Source organism: Heliconius melpomene, chromosome 18, assembly GCF_056956725.1.
Source record: "Heliconius melpomene rosina isolate 202511_hmr_F chromosome 18, ASM5695672v1, whole genome shotgun sequence".
NCBI classification, from domain to species: Eukaryota; Metazoa; Arthropoda; class Insecta; order Lepidoptera; family Nymphalidae; genus Heliconius; species Heliconius melpomene.
The window spans coordinates 10,314,864-10,337,122 of NC_140406.1; the positions used below are offsets into that span (position 1 = coordinate 10,314,864).

Genomic DNA, 22,259 nt, shown 5'->3' on the forward strand with positions numbered 1-22,259 from the left:
ATCCATTCATATAATGTCTTTAGAAGAAAAGACAGAATTACAATTAGAAAATAGAGAAACTGCTGAAAATCTAGAGGATGAGAAACCGTTTGATCTTGATGATGTGTTGGTGAACGAATTGGGACAATTTGGTCGATTTCAACTAAGAAATATACTTCTAGTAACTATTCCCATTATGATGTCCTCGTTTATGAGTGAATACATTTTTTCTGCTGCTGCTATACCACATAGGTAAGCTTTTTGAGAAATACATTACTTCTTACAAAAAATTTAATTGATGAATATAATTGATTTAAAATTGCTATTATATTATTTTATAATAGCAAAATTTTAAAGTTAAACTAAAATGATGTAAGTTTTGGATCACCAAATTAGTTTTTGCTGAGAGATTATTATTATTTCATTTAATCATTTGGTAAAATAAGGGTTTTTTTCATAGATGCCGCATCACAGAGTGCAATGAACATGAAAAATTACAGAAATATGATCCTGATTGGATTTTGAACGTGGTGCCGAAAACTAGTTCAGGCTTTGCAAGTTGTGAAAGATATGTCTACCTGCGACTACATACGAAAGGAACTTTAGATTCGTGTCCGGCTACCTTATTTAACCAATCGGGAACCACGAGCTGTGATAGCTATGTTTATTTAAAGGATAATTCCGTTGTATACGATGTGAGTATATCTCTTTTTTAACATAATTTATTTTAATGAATGATTTAGTATAATATATCTATTAAATTATGAATTAATTAATTCAACTTAACTCTAGCTTACGTTCTCCTTATTTCACAAGATATGGATGGATGTATTAATTTCTTTTGGATATGTCCTTTTTAAAAAAAAATAATTAAAATCGTACTCGATTTACTAGAAACAAGAGCTGTTTTCTAGAATTTAAGTAAAATTTTATTACAAATAATACCAATGTATAATTTATAAATTACAGTTTGATCTAGGATGTCAAGAGTGGCTGAGAGCATTTGCTGGAACATTGAATAGTATTGGCATATTGTTAGCGATGCCCATTACTGGATACATTTCGGATCGCTTCGGGCGCAGATTTGCTCTTGTCATGAACGTATTTAATTTAAGCCTCATTGGACTTATTAGAGCCTTTTCTGTCAACTACTCTATGTATATGGTACTTCAGATAGTACAAACGACGCTTGGAGCTGGCACCTTTAGTTCTGCTTATATTTTTGGTTTGTATATCATTTAGAGAATTAAAAATATTAATTTTCATTAAAATAATTAAATTTTGTATTTTTTATATTATGCTATATGAAATTAAAGAATATAACAATTGCCACTTAACGTTTCAGCTGCCGAGCTCGTCGGCCCAAAGTACCGGGTCCTTACAAGTGCAACCTTATCCTCTATATTTGCAATTGGTCAAGTGATTCTTGGTGCAGTAGCTTGGCTAATCCAGCCTTGGCGATATATGATCATGGCCCTTCATATTCCTGGGTTTCTAATAATAGCTTATTATAGTATTTTGTATGAGAGTGTCAGATGGTTGCTTACGAAAAGGAAATATGAGGAAGCTAAAAGGGTATTGGAAACAGTTGCGAGAGTAAACAAAACTCATATAAGCAATGAGTCTTTGGAGGCACTTGTAAACTCCTCAAAACTGTCAACGTCTTCACAAAAAGTAAATTTATTCTGCTATGTACAGTTATTCTGTAAATATGTGTGAAACTCAGATTTATTGTTTGTCACTTTACTTTATTCTCCTAACAAATATTAGGTTAGGTCCATTTATATAACATTTGTTAGGAGAATAAGATTCCACTTTGTTAGCTTTATCTTTCTAGTATATTGCCCTCTCTCTTAAACTGCGGCGTTAAGTTGCACTACTCAACACGCAATGCCTCAAGAATTCGGTGGAAAGTGTGGAACGGAAGTGTCTTAATGGAAACTATCTGTCTTATCCCTAAGTTCCCAGATTCCCTTATATTTTTTTCTATTTATATTTTTTTCTACAGTACAAATTTCTTAAAAAATATAATAATAATTTGGTTTGTAGGACAAGAAACGTGACTTAGTAAGTAGAGTAATACGGTCACCCATCTTACTGAGACGAGTGAGCACTACACCGATCTGGTGGATCAGTACAATTTTTGTTTACTACGGATTGTCTATCGACTCGACCAGTCTCTCTGATACCATATATTTAAACTATATTTTGACATGTGCGATTGAAATTCCCGGATTTTTCACCGCAGTACTGGTTTTGGATAGGATTGGAAGAAGAGCCACTTTGTCGTCAGGGTTTTTCTTTAGTGCTGCTTGCAATATCGTGTTTGTTCTTATACCCGATGGTAAGCTGAAAATGTAAAATTATAGTATAGTTATATTAACAAAAGTAATGCGCATTTATTTTCAATTTTTTAATATTTAATATTAAAGCCTATTTTTAAAAAGAACAAATCTAATGGCTCAATTATTTTGCTTAATTTGTTACTTATTGGGCAATAATAAAAATGTTTTTGTCTATATTATATGAGTAATGATGAGTGAGTTTACAATATAATTAAAATATGCAAATAAATAAATAACTGTCAGGGCACAAAACAATTAAATATGTTAATTATACGAATTTTTCGTGCGAGGGGAACGAATCAATCAGTTTCGGCTAGCTACCAAACACATATTGTCAATAGCGTGTCAGAGCAGTAATAATTACAGATTTTTTTTCTGTTTTTCTAGGTCTAACAGCTCTGAGACTTATAATATTTTTATTGGGAAAATTTGGGATATCTATGGTAATGACATCATTATATTTATATACATCAGAGTTGTACCCAACAGAGTTCCGTCACAGTCTTCTTGCCTTCTCTTCCATGATTGGTCGAATTGGAGCTATTACTGCGCCTCTTACGCCTGTTCTTGTAAGTTTATATTATTTCTTTATTTAAAGCGTGTTTCTTTTTGATACTTATGGAGAGAGCTTGAAAAAAAACTAAAAACTAATATTCCAGATAATATCAATATTAATAAAATAGGCATGGCCCAAGAGTATAAGCGTGCAATTGTAAGTTTAATAGACTGTGGGTTCGATTCTCACTCGAGTGGGTTGCAACGTGTAGTTAAAAATATGTACAAAATTTGAAAATGTGTATGTTTTCTTTCTCAGATGGAATATTGGCATGGGGTCCCATCAGTCATGTTTGGATGTATGGGCATTATATCAGGCCTGTTGGTACTCACTCAGCCCGAGACATTAGGCACCAAGATGCCAGACACTTTAGCTGAAGCAGAAAGATTGGGAAAAACGAAACGCTCACAGAGAATTTAAATTGTTTCATTTAAATTGAAAGTTAGAATTATACAAATTTTAATATTGTTTCAATGACAAGTATTATACTCAGTTTATTCCATATTTACATATACCTACTTATAAAACATTATTTATCTTATTGTTGTAATCCTATAGAATTAAGTTATTAGTACTCATCACTTCATAAGTGAATATTCTTATGTCATTATTTATTTATATTCGATTAAAAGATACGAATGATAAGGAAGCGTAAGCTATGGAATTACGAAACTAACATAACGATGCTTATGCACTTGTAGTTATCATAAAACAAATTTACTTGTAGTTATCATAAAACAAATTTTAGGCATAAAAGATTTAAATTTTTATAATTTCACGTGAAGGTAGTTATTAAAGTAGCTGCTATGTTAGGAGTAATCTGTATTTAGTGTATAATTACTGTAGTGTATAATTACGTGACATTGGCGAAGTGATATGTGCTCAGCTGGCACGTTCGGAATGCCATAATTAAAAAACCAAACATACTGTAGTGATTAGTATTAAAAGAAAACTTATAAGTTATACTATTGCTTAAATATCTTAAATGATTTCAGTGTGTTAAAGTGCTTAATTTTCAAATTCAATAGGCAAGTGCTAAAGTTAGTTCAAGAAAATAATTTAATAAAATAATAAATAGAGAACATGTAGGTACGTATACAAACATAAAATGGATTAACACTGGCTACTAGGCTGTGTGACCTACAGTTTCCAGCAGCATCTCTATCTTATCAATTAGTTAATCTTTATTATATTTATAATGAAATAGATTATATAAATTAATTGCGCCTTCAATCTCCTTCTGGATTTATCATCTCATTGCATCAATGAGAGAGCTTGAATAGATCTCAAGGTGTGATGTGATCATCATAATGGAAGAAAGAAATAAGGAAGACAACCAAACTGACGAAAAAGAAAGAGTAGACAATGGGGATAAAGCACAGGACGTGCAGAAGCCATTAGACTTAGATGATGTTCTGACAAACGAATTAGGGCAGTTTGGATATTTCCAACTAAGAAACATATTGCTGGTCGCTTTACCAATTATGACGTCGTGCTTCATGAGTGAATATATTTTTTCAGCAGCTATTGTCCCACATAGGTATTTATTATTGATTTCTTATTTAATTACGATGTATTTAAGTTTTTATATTTAATTCAAAAAGACAGCAAGAACCTTGTTATGTCTGTAGAGGCCAGATTTCGGCGAAAACTGGGGAACAGAGTGTCTTAACACTAGGTTCCCTCTGCCTACCCTGCTGTGAAGCTGGATGTACTGTGAAGCTGATTTAATTTTTCAAAAAGGATATTATCCAAATGTTATTATTTAAATCATTCTAGATGTCGTATACCAGAATGTGGCGAAGATAGCAAATTTCACAATATAGAACCGCACTGGTTGCTAAATGCCATACCGGAGAGTACGTCCGCATTTTCAAGCTGCCAGAGGTACGTTCCTCTAGATATTGGCGTAAATGGGACTTTGGATAGTTGCCCTTCTCATCTATTTAATCAGTCCATAATAGTCAACTGCGAAGCATTCGTCTACGCCGAAGATAACACAGTTGTAGCTGATGTAAGTTAAGAATAACATAGTATCCTATTCTGTATTAACATTTAAAAAAAAAAAAAAAAAAAGAAAAAAAATAAAGCGGCACAAGGGTGTGACTGTAACGAGATGGTTGTGGGTTCGATCCCCACTCCAAGAAGTGAAATATTTATTTACGTTTATATTTCTATTTCTTCGCTCTGGTGTCGAGGCAAAGCGCGGCGTTGAGTTTTGCCACTCAACACGCAATGCCTCCAGAATTCTGCAGAAAGTGGGGACCGGAGAAGTGATGTGCGGGATACAGCGTGAAGCTGATTAACGCTTAAAATGACCATATACCTTCATCTATATTAGTAAAATCTTTTTCAGTTTGATTTGGGATGTCAAGAATGGCTACGTGCGCTGGCCGGCTTCAGTCACAGTCTTGGTACTTTAATATCGTTACCAATCACAGGCTACGTGTCTGACCATTACGGCCGTAGAGTGGCACTTGTTATAAATGTCTTCAATTTAGGCCTCATTGGTGTACTAAGAGCTTTTTCAGTCAATTACACGATGTATGTAATTCTTCAGATTTTACAATCAATATTGGGAGGCGGTACATTCAGTTCAGCTTATATATTTGGTACGTATTTTCGAAAAGTATTATTGTTTAGAAGTTAGAACTAATTATATACATGGTTTACATATATTTTATAATTTAAATATTCCAGCTGCAGAATTCGTTGGACCTAAATACCGTGTGCTCACAACTGCTACTTGCCCTTCATTGTTTGCAATTGGACAAATATTACTTGCTGCTATTGCATGGCTAGTTCATCCATGGCGCTATATGATTTTAGCTTTACACATTCCTTGTTTTTTAATAATCAGCTATTATTGGATACTCAATGAAAGTGTTAGATGGCTGCTTTCTAAACAAAAATTCGAAGAGGCAAGAGTGGTATTAGAAAAAGTAGCAAAAGTAAATGATACACATATAAGTGAAAAATCCATGCAAGGACTTTTAGCCTCTAACAACAACAAAAGTAAATGTTACAAATTCATATTCATAAGTCTCAAATATTTTACTGCTTTCATTTGCAGTGAATAATTTAAAATATATTATTTTAAATATATATTAAATTTTATGTTAAAATCCATAAGGAATAGTGTATATTTTCATGTAATCAATAGACTTAATTGAATGCGAATTTGCGAAATTGCGAATTATTACTATTTAAAAAATCTATATTAACATTTTTTTTTTCAGAAAGACAGTTCCAATTTAATAAAAAGTATATTTCAATCTCCTACCCTACTACGGAGAGTTTGCACTACACCGATCTGGTGGATCACAGCTACGTTTGTCTACTACGGCTTGTCCATCAATTCTACAAATCTTGCTGGCAATAAATATCTAAACTACATAATTATATCTAGTATAGAAATTCCAGGAAATTATTCATCACTTTTTATTCTTAACAAAATTGGAAGGAAAGCGACATTGTCATCGGCTTTCTTTTTCAGTGCAATTAGTAATATTGCATTTGTTTTTATTCCTAAAGGTGGGTGTAGATATACCTATATTTTTATAGCAAATATTATTTTTATGTAATTAACACAAAAAAAATTACGCTTTTTCTCAGATTTGATAGACCGACAGGTTCTCTATTGTTAAAACCATCCACCCAATTTTCAAAACATCGACTGTTGAGTGGTAAAACTGAACGTCGCGCTTTTTTACCAAAGCAAAGAAACAAAAAAAAATACATCGGCTTCGTTTACAATAACATTATAACCAAATGATGTCCCAATGTGCTAAATATGAATTAGATTTATGTTAAATACGAATAATTGATGTTATTTAATATTTTTCTTCAGATATGTATGAGGTACGTTTGCTAGTTTACTTACTAGGAAAATTCGGCGCTTCCATTGTGATGACCACCGTATATCTTTACACGTCTGAACTTTACCCCACACAGTACCGGCACAGTCTACTTGGTTTCTCGTCAATGATTGGTAGAATTGGTGCTATCACAGCTCCACTTACACCAACGCTTGTAAGTTATAAATGTATTTTTTATTTACTGATCATCATCAGCCTGTCCTCGTCCACTGCTGGACATAGGCCTCTCCAATGGCACGCCACTGAGCTCGATCTTCGGCCACTTTGCGATTATCGTCACTCCATCTAGCTGGAGGACGTCCTACATTACATTTATTTACTACTTCTCCTTAAAATATGAGTATATTCTTTATCCATTTAAATATTTCCTCTTATTTTTATGAGACAAATAAATTGGTCACCCTTAATTAAATTTAAGATATGTTAAGCTTTATTAAAAGGTAAATTAATAACAAACAATATTGAAATTTTCCTATTCTAGATGACATACTGGCATGGTATTCCATCATTAATGTTTGGATGTATGGGTATTTTATCTGGTCTTTTAGTTTTGACCCAACCAGAGACAATGAACACTAAATTACCCAACACTATGGCTGAAGCTGACGCTCTTGGAAATGAAGACTCCAAAAACAATTTATAAGAGCACCACTATAACACATAAATAATGTAAATAATAGGTATAGTTTATATAATGTACCTATGTTACGATAAGTTATTTTTAAAATGAAGAACATTTTAAGAATAATTTAGAATAAGTAAATATATAATATTTTTCTACTGTATTCCACCTTGTAGGTTAAACATAATTATAAAAAATAACATCAATAAATATTTATTTTTATTACATTTTGTAAGACATAATCGAAAATAGGAAGATAAATAAACGATATAAAATTAAATGATGTAAATATAATTTAAGTTTCTTGGCACACTAAAAAAACTACCTCCACATGGTGTTTGTGAGTTGTATTTCATTCAGTGGATTGATTAAATGTAAGAAGTTACAACCTTTCGTAGCTTACTTTTCACCTAATTTTTGAGACATTGCGTAATGGGTGGCGGAAATGCGCTCTCTTTTGTTGTCAGAACAAGGAAATGAGAAAAATATATTTTTCCTAGAGGGATTAGAACCCTCAACCGTCGTATCATCGTCAGGCGCTGTGCAGCCATCCCACGACGGCCATTAAAATCAACATTTAAATCAGTCGATTAATATCACTAAATGATCATAAAATCCTAACTTGGATTCTTGTTTATACTTCATTAATCCACAATCATGCCTTAAGTATCAGCATTATCAGTGTATTACAGTTATTAATATGATAGCTATGTTTATATATTTATTAATCCTTCAAATTAATATCAATATCATAATTATTTTGGCTTTTAAGCTTATAATTTTGCAAATATGTTTAATTTAAGAAAAATAGCTTTACGCTGTATCCCGCATATAGCGGGGTAGGCAAATGCAACCTAGTGTTAAGACAATCAATTCCCTTATATAATTTTAATTTATTATTATAATTTATTAAAAATATAAAACAATACTATATTAATAATATTAACAATTACCACAACTACTACTTCTACGCTATACTGTTCTTGTTTGTAAAATTAATTTAAGTTCTTTATTATCTTTAGGCGGATTAACTATTAAGAGTTTTTCATTGGCACTATGCATTTATATCACGCTGTAGCAACATTTTCGTCATTTTTTGGAGCATCAATTTTCTCAGCATCTGCAACTTGGTCAGGGAGGTCTGATTGACTAGTGTCAGGTAGAAAAAGAGCCAAAAGAGCGGGACTTAACGCCGCCAATCCAAACACTATGCTTGGTAATCCTTGATAATATTTTTCCTGGAATAAATAGATAGAATAAAGTTAAATAGATCTCTGGTATACTGCGAAATATCAAAGAAAATTCTTTACATCATTTCATTCTCAATAGATATAAGAATATTTATCAAATAATCAACTGTTTGAATCACAAAACCTACCAGAAGTGGTGTCTGTGGGGCCAACACAGACCCTATCCGTCCAAATGTATTCGCCATATTGGTGAGAGAGTTTCTTGATGTAGTTGGGAACACCTCCATCGCCACCACGTGCATGGAGAAAATACCGTAACTGCTACACATTTTGGCCAGCATGTAAAATACAACTGATGCCCACCAGATTGCTGAAAAAAAAAGACTTGCTTAATCCAATGAACATTATTTAGTGCTTACGTTGCAAATAAAGCCTATACAAATTGTATTTTTTACATAGCTATATGTATTTTATAATAATTCACTGAATAGTGGTATTACAGACTTACATTTAGGCACAAATGCGGACGCCAGAAAAAAGCATGCACACAAACAATATGCAACACAAATAGGTGTTTTCCTCCCAAACCTTGTCAAAGTTAAAGCTGTGATTATTCTTGTTGGAACTGATACAAGCATTAATGCTGAGAAGTTTATATACTTGTTGCCACAAATTGTGGTAGAATTAATAACGGAGCCTGTGTACACGAACATGCAACATAAAAATGAAGCTGCTATAAGGGCCATCCTGATGAGAATAGTTCTTGAACGTAACACAGATAGAATGCTAGATGTTTCCACTGATGGTGATTGGCCGATCTGTAATAATACATAAATTTAGTTTTTGACGATCTTTAAAGATTAACAGACATTTATTTAAATTATTAAAATAATTTTAGGTCTGTCAGGTAATTATATTGTAAATAAAAAAAAATCTTTTTACTAATAGTATTTTTCTTTTTTAATTGTGAAAAAATATTTAAAAAATGTAAAAAAAATCACCTCTTCTGTCTTCAATCTCTCTTCACTTATTTTAGTGAGCATATTTTTTGCTTTGGTGGAAAGTGTTATATTATTTATTTTTGCAACTTTGTTCAGCACACGAACAGCCTCGTCCTTTCTGTTGTGAGCAAAGAGCCACCGAACTCCCTCGTCCATGAGGAATATGTAAAATACCTAAAAAAATGTCATTATTACGATTGCTAAAAAGATTGTTTGAGAATTAAAAGTTTATCTATATATATAAAATCGAAAGGTCACTCACTCATCACGAAATCTCAGAAACTACAAGTGCTAGGAATCTGAAATTTTGCATAGGACTCCTATGCAAAATTTCAGATTCTTATAGGGCGTAGGTGCTTGCTAAGACGGGAATTTGCAATATTCGATTTCTAAGGGGTTGTTTTTGGGGTCGAATGTTTGTATGAAACTTCGTTACTACAAATGCTAGGAGTCTCAAATTTTGCATAGACGTCAATAGGACGTAGTCATGGAGACAGAAATTAATAATAACATAGTTCACGCGGGTGAAACCGCGAGCGGGCCGCTAGTAAGATTATAAAATGTAAGGGCTTACTACAATCAGTAATGGGGCGTATATAGCTCTCATCATATGTCTCCAATAAGGTATTTTCCAAGCGATCAATCCAAAAAATGCACTTCCAGTACACGCCAAGATGTCGGATATACAAGAAAACGCTACCCTGTTCTTCTGGCTGACTGATTCTAAAGCTACAATTTATAATTATTACTTAGTTTTTTGAAGGTTCATATTGGTTATTTTTAAGTAAATAAAGAAAATATTGGCAATATTTTACATAATATTCTGATATTTTAAATAGTTCTCATATAAAAGTTTAGTATATTAATTAATTTTGTTGTATAGATATATGATTATTATATTTTAAAATATCATTTAATTGACATAAAACGAGTGAAGCGTTGCCATATCCAAGTGCAGTCTCTAGGAATTCTAATATTAGAAGCGACCAATAGTCAAATACTATCGACTTAATAAGACCAACTGTCCCCACCACTAGGGGAGTCCCCACAATTATAATTTTTCTGCCATATCTGAAACATAAAGTAAATATTTTAATATCTTGTCCTTTTTATAATTACATGACAAATTCTAGATTTCGATCACGATTCACTATACACTATATTTCAACGAAGATTTCAAAACTTGAATTAATATTTTACCTGTCAGATATGAATCCCAATATTATATAGGAGAAGACCAGACCGAGGTTGTGAACTGTTCCAATAAGCGTTCTTTTCCATGGCTGACATCCCAAGTCGAACTAAAAATATTATTTAAGATAAAAAAATAATTTCAAGAGGTTAACCAAAACTAAAGTGGCAAAAGTAAATTTGAAATTGTATACGATATTTTATTAAGATCAAAATCTGAATATTTTTCACTCAAGTAATATATACTTTTCGAACCAGCGAGTAATTTAAAAGCGTCATTATTATTATTATTAATTTAGATGAAGCTACCACCAGGAAGTGTGTCTGTTTACATGGAGCATAGTTCTATTTTTTTAAGATTCATGCACATACCATGATAGGCAGTTGGAACCTGGACACCTAATGTGAAGATACGACTACGACAGTTTAAAATATCCATGACCTCTTAATATTAAGTGGTACTTTTTTACTATAAATAAATTGAACCTAGAACTCCAACAAGCATATATGGGTCTAAAATTTATGTGAAGATCATAGTTGCATAACAACGTATGGGAAACACGTATTATGTAATAGTAAGTCACGGCTAGCATAGTTTACGAGACTTACACATAAATTACTTATTTTGCACGATTATTTACTTTATTTGTAAACAAACAAGATAATCAGCTATTTTACAACATTTTAAAGATTATAATATTTGATAATATGCTTATGAACATTTCAAATATCACAAATACCTCCTCTACTGATATTTAATATATATTTAACTATATATTTTTATACTCTAACTCTCTAACTATATATTTTAATACGCTGTCTCACAAGTAGCATAGTAAGTAGAGAAAACCTAGTGTTAAAACTCTTACGTGTTGAGTAGCGGAACTCAAAGCCACGGTTAGTCTTGTGGCCAGACTAAGGAAACAAAAGTAATTAATTCCCTTGAGTGGGAATCGAACCCACAACCGTCAGGTTTAGTATATCGTTTTTAGAAAAAATACGCGGAAGCTTAGAATTTCTATTTATCTGTAATACAAATATTTGCTATTGTTATCTTAATTTACTAAGTATTGCCAAATTGGATATAATACTGATATAACTGTAGATAACATTTCGTTTCTCTAATTTATTAAATGCGATGTGGGGTTACGCTATGTAAAAAAATGCCTCTAAATGGCTGATTTTAAAGGCCATTATAAATAAAAAATCACTTATTTATTTTCATTATATTATTTTTTAATAAACAACGCTGCGTGGTAACAGAGGACGGAAGATGAGATCATAGTATCTATGAAACTGGTGGAACATATCGTAAAAAGTATGATGACCCTCGGAGGCGAAAGTGGCTACCCCGATAAGCAATATTTAAAATATTTTTAACATGAAACTAGGTACCTACTAACCAGAATAAACAGCCACCGAGCATGTAATTTTCACTTCCGTTACAATATAGAAAAATGTTAAATTGAATGTTTATAAACACTTTTATACGGTATATAAGCAATTACGCTGGTAATAATTCACTAGCATTATAATTTAGAGCATTACGGCCTTGGCCGTGACTCTCGTGCAACTACCTCGGCAGACGACAAAACTACTTTTTAATTTATGTCATTTTCCATTTGGATAGGGATTTAGGTGGAAAATGCTGTACATGCATAAAGATTTTGAAAAACATATTTATGTTTTAGGTTCACTCTGTATCCCACACACAGCAGGATAGAAAAAGGAATGTAGTGTTGAGATACTTCGTTCCTAATTTTGAGCCGAATTCTGGAGGCATTACGTGTAGAATGGCGGAAGTTAACACCGGGCGATATTTATTTGCTTTGTTAATCTGCCTTGCTGCTTGCGAATGGCTATGGTGAATAAAAGTGAAATATGGTAATATGGTGAATACTTCTTAAATAGGTGGGGAACGAAATGTCTGAACACTGGGTTCCCTCTGCCTTCCCTGTACGTAGGTAAAAGGGTGACATCGCATTTTTTGATACGCTAAAAATGTAATTTTAACATTTATAAACTTACTTCAGCAACAATACTATTATAGTCTTCATAAATAACGTCATCGCAGTAGACGGTCTTATTGCTATCAAACATATCAGCGCTGCAGGTGTCGCTTGTGTTAGTTGCTGACAGAAGGAGTGGACGACGGCACGAACTGTTGGACGTGGTGTAGGAGGCCCATGACGCGTTGAAATTTAGAAGACTATCTTCACATTCTGGTACTCGACATCTATAATTTTTAAATATATTTATATATTTTTTGTTAGTTAAAGCAAGTTTTTTTATGTAGATAGTTAGGGAGGAAGATAATAGGGGGTAGGTTCCCCACATTCCGCTTAATTTTCCAGATATTGCGTAAAATTACCTTTTTCTCTATTTCTTAATCAGTTTAATATAAATAAATATTAAACAGTCAGCGCACGAGTGAGGCCATTAATACTTATAAAGCATTTACTAATTCATTAATATTTAAAACAATTCTACAATCAAATCGTTATGCTCATTAGAGTACTGTTACTTGTTGCGGTTTGAGATAAAATGTATGGCGTGCGTTATATTTTTTATTTTATAAAATAAGAATTATTTCTAATTCTATATATATCCTCTGACCGAGTCGAAGGTTCAATGCCCACTTGCGAAAAATATTTTAACATTTTCTTTTTTTTAGCTCTCTGCACAAAGCAGGTTAGGAAGAGATAACCTAGTGTTAAGATACTCAGTTCCCATTAAATACTTTCATTCCCCATTTTCCACTGAATTCTGGAGGCATTGCGTATTAGGTGGAGGAAGTTAAGGCCGTCTATTGCCTCGTTACTAAAACGAGGAAATGAAAATATTAAATCATTCATTTCATTGATTGGAAATCGAATCCACAAACATAAATAAAGTACTAAGACATAAACTTCTTATTTAGTAATATAATGCCAATTTGTAGAGTTTGTGTGCATAAGATTAAGAAATACAAATTAAAAATAAAAAAAAGTTATAAAATTACATTTAGGCATTATTTAACTTTTATTTTAGAGTAAATATTTAAAAATATTGTAAAATAATATAATTATTATATTTTACAATATTTATAGCAGCGCATAGTGAGAAAAAGAGTATGAACCAAATGTAGTGTTGTATATTGAATGGTTTTTAAATAGTAAAAAAAAAATACCTTACCTAAAAGGCACTTCAGTTGCTGTGAACACATAGTTAAAATTACACATGCTCAAGAAAGAGTCTCTGAAGGCCAATAAGAGTAGAAGCAGCAGTTGATACTTCCCAAAACTGCCCAATTCAGTTAAAATCCCGTCGAGGTTGAATTGTCCTTCAGGCTCCTCTATAGTTGATTGTGCAGACATCTGGAATGTCATTTATTATTAAAATAGACTGTAATACAGAAAAATATTTCGCTTATTTAGTGCAATATCAACATATGAAATCAACTTCACGCTGTATCCCGCACAAAGCAGAGTAGGCAGAGGGAACCTAGTGTAACACTCCGTTCCCCACTTTCTGTCGAATTATGCCATTACTAATCACAAATAATATTCGACAATTGCTTACAAATCATTCTGAAACGCGAACTTCCGTTCTTTTTTATATTATTTTAAAATTCGCAACTGAAAGCTAAATAATAATGATAATAGCAAACAACATGTAATTTAGGCATGTATTATTTTGAACATTTTTATTTAACTAGTTTTTACCGGCGGTTTCGTTTGCGTTTAAGTTTAAGTGAATGTCGATAATAATCATTACAAAATAAATTAAATAATGGTGTTCAAATTATGCTTATATTGTTTAGTGCGTTATTTAAAAGTCCTTCGTAATATGCCAAAAACCAATATTTTTTCATATTTTATATTGTCAAAAATATGTTTTCAATATTTTTTGGTGAGATCTTGAATAGTTTAGTTGTGCTTCGACTTAGATTACCAATTTCTGAAGTGCGGAACTGAACGCCGCGCTTTCATGAAAAAACGTGAATAGTTTAAAAATAAAGTCAATATATTCGGTCGGTAATGTTAGCTTTAGATATGAAAACTACTTTGACTTTTTCATATAAAGATGTCGAGAAAGTTTTTTTTATAAGATTTGTTGTAACCCTCCCTTACTACTTATAGTAGAGTATGGGACAAAAATAAGATGTGTCGCTATTTTATATGAAAAGAACAAAATAATGGTAAAAACGATTCATTCGAAGCCAATAGCATTTGCCTATTCTTCTAGGCCCTTTGATGATTGAATAATTTTGTATTTACAGTTTTAGCTTTCTACAGTTTCTATTGTGATTTAGTAAACAATGAGAACAATTAATTAACGTAACGACTTAAACAAGAAATGTGTTATGTTATATGAGAGTTATGAGACCTAACAGAATGGATATTATGTTTATAGGTTCAATTCCTACAGAGGGTTTTTTATTCTGTAAACACTGTTTTTCTCAAGCGAGGTAGACAGCTAGACCCTAGTATCAAGATATTTCATTATTTTTTTGCAAAACCCAACGCCGCACATATATTTATGTATATTTAAAATATTTTTATCTACCGAATTGATATAGTAATGTATAAAAATATGATATTCGATTCTACGAAGGAACGACAAAATTGAATGAAGACGAATTCTTTATTGCCAAGTAGGTTTATAAGGCTGTACAATTCAACTTGTCCTAATATAAAATATATGGCAAAATAGAGGGACAAGAGCTTTAAAATACGCTTTTCTGTAAATATACTGATTACTACTAGAGAAAAGATATGAAAAAAATGGCCCTATAAATTAGTACAATACAAAAAGACACGAGAAGTCTCATATAGCGATCGTTTAATATGTTTGTAAAACAGTCATTGTTCACTTCTACTTAACAATAATTTATAAGTCAATTCTCACTTTACGTCCGGTGTTTTCGCCGATTCTAGGATAGTGTCTAAAATTCTAAATACGTTCGTTTCCCGCTACTAGCAGGGTAGGGAGAGATTTAATGTCAAAACAATCCGTTCTCCCCTTTGCGCCTACATTCAGGACAATGCATTTTGAATGGCAGAATTCTACGCCGCGTTTTGTCTTACTAAAATGGGGAAATTAATATAATTCATACCCTATAGTGGAAATCGTCCCACAACCATCCTATTTATATTCAAACGCGGGCCTAATGTGATGGCCTCAAATATATGTAATTTATTTTTTTAAATTCTTCCATAAAGTTGTAATAATAAAATTGGATAAGTAAGTAAACCATTGAATTAAAGGCGTATAGTATACATAAACATATATCTATCTACACTAGTGCTCATTTACTTTGCTCTCCTATAAAAATATCTGTTAAGACAAAAGACTTTTTTTGTATATAGAATTAGCGTAGATAATGTTAAGCCAAAACAACAAAGTTATTCTATCCTGGATGATTTTAAAAAAGTCGAGTTATGTAATAAGAAAATTCCTGACAAAAAAATAACATTTTATTTTATATTATTAATTAATCAAAGGATAGAATGAACCAAATGCTTTTAATATTCTCCTCGTGCATTCACTTACCTTTTGATCCCTATTCAACTTGCATTTTAAATCGCATTGTATATCATTATGTTTCAATGATTATATGAAATGAATTTTAAATTAATTAATTAAAGAAAAATTTGTGGCCGTTGTGGTGCAGGGATACAAGGGTGCGACTGTAAACGCGAGTGTCGTGGGCTCGATCCAACTTGGAGGAATAAAATATTTAATATTTTCATTTTGTCCTTCTGGAGGAATGTCAACGAGGCAAAGGGCGGCGTTTAGTTCCGCCACTCAACACGCAATACCAGTATAGAAGTATAGATTAATTATAAATTTCTTTAGTTATTTAACCTACTGGTCACTAGGTTATGTTAATCAAACAGCAGATATACACTTACATACATATATAGATAGATAAAGAAACTCATTGCAAAATCATTGTTCTAAGTTTTAATTTAAAGTCATCCATGAGACTGACAGATTAAATAGCCGTATAATTTTAATAATGTATTATACATATATATAAAATTATTTACAAACAAAAATATTTTATTCGATGAATATTTTTTTATATTCAATACAGCAGTAATAGACAAAGGATGGCGGTGAGTTCTGCCACCCGAAACGGCACATTTCTAAAGGTGAACGTGAAGAGTAATAGTGGGAGTGTCTTAATACAAGGTTTCCTCTGCTTTTGGACTGCTGCTTTTTCTGACTGATGGAGATTGTGGATTCAATCCTCACTCGAGGAAGTGAAATATTTATATTAATTTAATAATAACAACACCCGGCTATCACTGACCTGACCCCTTCATACTTTGTTACCGTTCATTTTCATAGTACTATCTAATACATTATATAAAATACATTGTAAAAGGCAGATAAGTATTATTAAATATCATTAAACTTTACTGTTCTTGAACGAGAAAGTTGTTGAGAAATTAGCTTCAATAAAGACCCTCCTAGCGCAGCGGTAGAGTCTGATTGTAAATGCGATGATTGTGGGTTCAATTGCCGTTTGAGACAATAACTTATTTTCATTTCTTCATACTGGTAATGTGACAAAACACGGGGCGCAGTTCCGCTACTCTAAGTGCAATGTTAGTAATAGTTGGGCGTAAAGGGGAAAACAAAATGTCTTAATTTCTTTTTTTTCCAGTAAGTACTTGTGAATCCTTGACTAATATCATTTAGTTGCGTGATAGCAGGTTGCAAGTTTAAGATCTTTTCAAAAGGACATCAAGGTAATATATTTAGTAAGAAATAGTCTCCATCCCTATCCGTCTGTATTTATCAGTCGTTAGTCCTAACTTTTATGTAAATTAGATATCTTGTGAAAAACCAAAAATCAAAAGAGCGAAAATATTATTTATAAAAATACATATATATATATTTTGGATAAACAGACAGACAGACCTAAGTTTCGCTTTCACATATCTAGGAAACTATCATCTTATGGTAGTTGACATAAGCATCGCTACTGGAGCTCAGACCCTAGCCCAGGTATTTATAGAAACTCATACCAGACAGCTGCATTACGGCGCGCCGCTTAATTATATCTCGAAGATTATATTTCTGCGGATGTATTCCATTACACTTTCTAGTTAAAGCTTTACCGTTAATTAGTTGTAATTACTGTCGTTGATGTTTTTTTTTTAACCGACTTCAAAAAGAAGGAGGTTATCAATTCGACTGTATTTTTATGCCTATTTTGTTGGCATGGCTATGTTGTGACGTAGAATTATTCCACTTAACACGCAATGCCTCCAGAATTCGGTGGAAAGTGGGGGAGGAAGTGTCTTAATTTAACACAAGGTTCCCTCTGCCTACCCTGCTGTGTGCGGGATACACCTTGAAGATGATAATAATAATAATAATATTTTGTTGGCAAAGTGATATGGCTTCATGTAATATATTTTTTAGCTACGAGCTGTTTCCCGCACAAAGCAGTTTAGACCTGGTACCTGGGAGCCTAATGTTAAGACAGTCCATTGCTAGTAACAATTCAGAATTTACTATAGTTTTTTTTTTGCAAATTAAGTAAATATTGTTCTCTATATAGTTTCACCGTGTTTGCATATTACCAGGGTAGGTAAGAGAAACCTAGTGTTAAGACAACTCCGTTCTCCACCTATCACCCAATTTTAGAGATACTGCATGTTGATTGACACTTAACGCCGCGGTGTGTCTTCTAAATGAGATAGAGAAGATAAAAAACATACCTGCAAGTGGGTGTAGAACCTACGACCATCACGCTTATTTTCTAAGTAATTCTTTATCGATTTAGGCTCAGGTAATTTTTGATGTGAGAGTATAGAGATGAATATAAAACAATTTTACAATCAATAATAATAAATAAAAATAATTATAACTAAGCCTAATCGGTTTAAGTAATCGAATAAAAAATATTTAATCACTCGTTAACAACAATACACGTGTAAATATTAATGAAATCGTACAATTAATTAGAAATGTAATTTCAAAGACCATTTGCATAATTGACTACCGAGTAATGTTTACCTGCGTCTTTATTAAGCTAGGTTGTGATAGTAGGTTCAATTTAACGCAATGATTGTGGGTTCGATTCCTACTCGGAAGCATGACATATTTACAGCGTTTAACTTTTGCATAAAGTGGAGAACGGAGTGTTTTAACACTTGGAGTCCTCGGCCCACCCTTCTATACGAGATACAGATTGAAGCTATAAACCAATGTGATTGTATACACGGTGGTTGTAAATTCTAATATAACCAAAAGAAATATTTACATTTAAAGATTTTTTTCCTGATAACTGTTAAAAATATATTATTAAGAATCTATCTATACTAAGTATGTGACTTTAGTTAACTGTTAACCCACGCTGTTCAAAGTCAAGGGCATTTTATATTAATATAATTATATTTCCATTTCACAATGAATTGAAAATTATCGATTTTATTTAATTTTCAAAAACTCTTTCAAAAAAGTTCAATATAATGGTAGAGTAAGAAAATAAAAAAACCGAATATGACTCATAAAACTAAATAAATACATAACGCAAATAAAATGAAATGTTACAATTTTAAATTGTTGATAATATTTTGCAGGCAATTTAGAGGAAAAAGAAGTTTATTTTTCATATATTAAAAATGTCTAATATATTAATATTGATACAATAGGCGCGGGTTCAGTCCAGCTACGTTCAAATTTTTATACGTTTCCTAAAATACATTGTTTTCCAAAGACAGAATAAAACTTGAAAAGTTATTTAAAAAGTAAATGATTATTACAAAAAACAATTTTTAGGTAAAAAATGTTGAACAGGTTAACTTCAAGAATTCACAATCTTACCTTAAACAATAACAATTCAGCTTTTAAACGTAAACAAAAACTCCAATTCACTAACACTAAGATTCAGTCAAAAAATATTTATTCATATTTTTTTAATAACTATATTAAATATAGTATTTTTTTATATAAAATTATAATTTTTAAGGCCACTTTCTTCGAATAACGAACTAGTACTAATGTACGCGCGAGCGCATGTACAGTGGCGAGCGACGTGTACGACTCACTTGCCTTAGTAATACTAGGCTATACGGTTTTGTAATTTATTAATTGCATTTCATATTCATTTACTTATTTATTTATTTTCATATTTATAGTAGTTAGATTTTGAATTAGTTTTTGAGTTATACAATATACTGTATGTATGTGTGTATGTATGTAGATATGAATATAATATTTTTAATTATTATCTTAAAAAATCTATTTGTTTTGTTGAAAAACAAATAGATACTGAAATTTGGACCTTTGAGTTTTTCTTTCTATTATTGTTAAATGTAATTCCATACTAAGGAAATGTGTTTTTCTTTAGAAAATATATAAAAATGCTAACAACATAAATAACATGTAACACTGTAACCCGCACATAGCACCTAGGTTCAAATTATTATACGTTTCCTCAATGATTTTTTAAGAAGAATATTTAAAGTTAAGTGATATGTATTACCGATAGTACTTACATGAGAAGATATTTACAAAATCCTTGTTTTCCACCGTTCAAGTCATGCACCACATGTTAACGAATAACTATATAAAAACGAAAGTAAAAGGAAGCTTAAATAAAAACAAAAATATTTAATTTTATTTTGTAATTTAATTTAATTCTGACAAAGAAAATGAATTTGTACCTATTGATACGTATCTAAGAACATTCTGATTAAATTCACGTAAAAAGGCTTACTCGCAGTTTTTACTATTTAGAACTGAATAGAAGAAGCTACCGGTACATTTTTTATTCGTAGCGTACTTTTTTGGAAGACAAGTCTCACAAATTGTAAGAAAAAGTGAGGAGTAGGAGTATTTACGCCATTGCGACGCAGCGACACAGCGTCTGACTGTACCGCAACACTTGTAACTTCGATTCCAACTCATGGCAATGAATCATTTTATTTCCTCGCTCAGGTAGCAGAACAAAGCGCGGCGTTAAGTTCCGCTACTAAGCACGCAATCTCGAGATTTTTGCAGAAAGTTAGGAACAATCAATTTTAGGATATCAAAGAAAAGCTGTGTAAGAAAGAATAATTTATAAATCGAGGGCATCCTTGACAAGATTTTAAAGAGAGTGCTGATGGAGATGGGTAGATCTTACAAGAGGATTTGGACGCTAATTTTTATTAAAATCTTATGAATTGTAATTTGGCTTATTCACGTGTGCTGTACCCAGCTTGAGGTAAAAAAACCGGCCAAGTCGAGTTGGACTCGCTCTACGATAACGTAAATAAATAAATTGACAACCTTAAGTTTATGAGTGTATGCACTTATTTTGTATGAAACAAAATACAATATAATTTGTAGTAATTTTAGTTATAAATCGATTGATTTTGAGGATAGGTACCTAATGAAATTTAAGAATTTGAATTTATGAAACTTTGCAGTTTTATTTAGATTAGGTGACAATACAATAATATGGTGTCATCAAGCTGATCTAATGATGAAGCCAAGATCTGAACAGTGAAATTCTTTAAAGGTTAGCAATCAACCACTCTAGTTTAGTCTTATATAATTTATAGCTCCGAGCTCATTCGTATTCGCATTCATAGCACTTATAGCCGAATATTTAAATAATTACTAAATTATTATTGAATTTTCTTAATTAAGTCTTTCATTATTAACAATACTCACGAGTAAAATATTGTAAATAAAAAGTCCATTAACTCGTAATATCTAAACCTGTTTGATCTTAATGCGCATCCTACAAATTGATTTAAAATATATATTTTTGTTTTTGTTCTATAATATTCTTATCATTTATTAGTAAATTATTTAAACAGTTAACGCTACATTTGTTTATTTCTTATGATGTGTAACGATGAACACGTGTCATTTAATTTCCTTGCTTTCATCGATTGGAAGGACTCAAGTGTGGGTTTGGATCCCCTCAATTCCCTATTCTGGTGTTCTTCTGAACCGCGACAGTAAGTTCCGTTACGTATCACGTGATATCTCTAAAGGAGATGAAGAATGAGGAGCAGTGTTCTTTTGCTTAGTCCTTTCTTATTATAATGCTACATGAGAGAGAAACAGAAAATATCTTCACGCTGGATCCCGTATATAGCATGGTAGACAGAGGGAATCTACTGTAAACACACCCCGTTCCTCAAACAAGGCATAATTTTTTAGATAGATTGTGTTGAATTAAACTCAATGACGCGCCTGTAAAAAAATATCAAGACTAAAACATTGTCTTTAAAAGAAATACCAAATTCATATTTATAAATAAGCTATAGAGCCCCTTATCAAATGACGTTCCATTCAAAATTACTGCGACATAAATTAAAACAAATGTGTTGAGAAAATGATGGAGAATTTTCTTATCTAAAACTTGTTATTCTTACTAAAATCACTGTAGCGAGACATCCTTAGCCTTACATATGAACGTATACATGTTACATGTCTATACTAATATTATAAGGTTAAAAAGTCTGTTTAGTACAACATGCAATCTCAGGAACTA

At 31.8% G+C, this 22,259-nt stretch overlaps 3 protein-coding genes across 3 annotated transcripts; 2 read left to right on the plus strand and 1 right to left on the minus strand.

Annotated features, from left to right (window-relative positions):
• Positions 1-4: 4 nt before the first annotated feature.
• Positions 5-3,412, plus strand: LOC146529528 (solute carrier family 22 member 3-like). The gene is made up of 7 exons (XM_085201683.1): positions 5-231; positions 440-674; positions 949-1,204; positions 1,325-1,653; positions 2,029-2,323; positions 2,712-2,893; positions 3,139-3,412. The coding sequence occupies exons 1-7, from the start codon at positions 14-16 to the stop codon at positions 3,298-3,300; spliced, it is 1,677 nt and encodes a 558-aa protein (XP_085057809.1). The 5' UTR covers positions 5-13; the 3' UTR covers positions 3,301-3,412.
• Positions 3,413-3,559: 147 nt separating this feature from the next.
• Positions 3,560-7,590, plus strand: LOC146529529 (organic cation transporter protein-like). Its single transcript, XM_085201686.1, has 7 exons — positions 3,560-4,420; positions 4,660-4,894; positions 5,237-5,492; positions 5,581-5,895; positions 6,124-6,414; positions 6,731-6,912; positions 7,240-7,590. The coding sequence occupies exons 1-7, from the start codon at positions 4,191-4,193 to the stop codon at positions 7,399-7,401; spliced, it is 1,671 nt and encodes a 556-aa protein (XP_085057812.1). The 5' UTR covers positions 3,560-4,190; the 3' UTR covers positions 7,402-7,590.
• A 5-nt stretch (positions 7,591-7,595) lies between these two features.
• On the minus strand, positions 7,596-19,815 carry LOC146529530 (organic cation transporter protein-like). The gene is made up of 10 exons (XM_085201684.1): positions 19,592-19,815; positions 13,937-14,118; positions 12,791-12,998; positions 10,772-10,872; positions 10,494-10,642; positions 10,146-10,300; positions 9,572-9,745; positions 9,079-9,388; positions 8,759-8,940; positions 7,596-8,618 (listed from the first exon to the last, which is right to left on the minus strand). The coding sequence occupies exons 2-10, from the start codon at positions 14,116-14,118 to the stop codon at positions 8,448-8,450; spliced, it is 1,632 nt and encodes a 543-aa protein (XP_085057810.1). The 5' UTR covers positions 19,592-19,815; the 3' UTR covers positions 7,596-8,447.
• Positions 19,816-22,259: the final 2,444 nt, after the last annotated feature.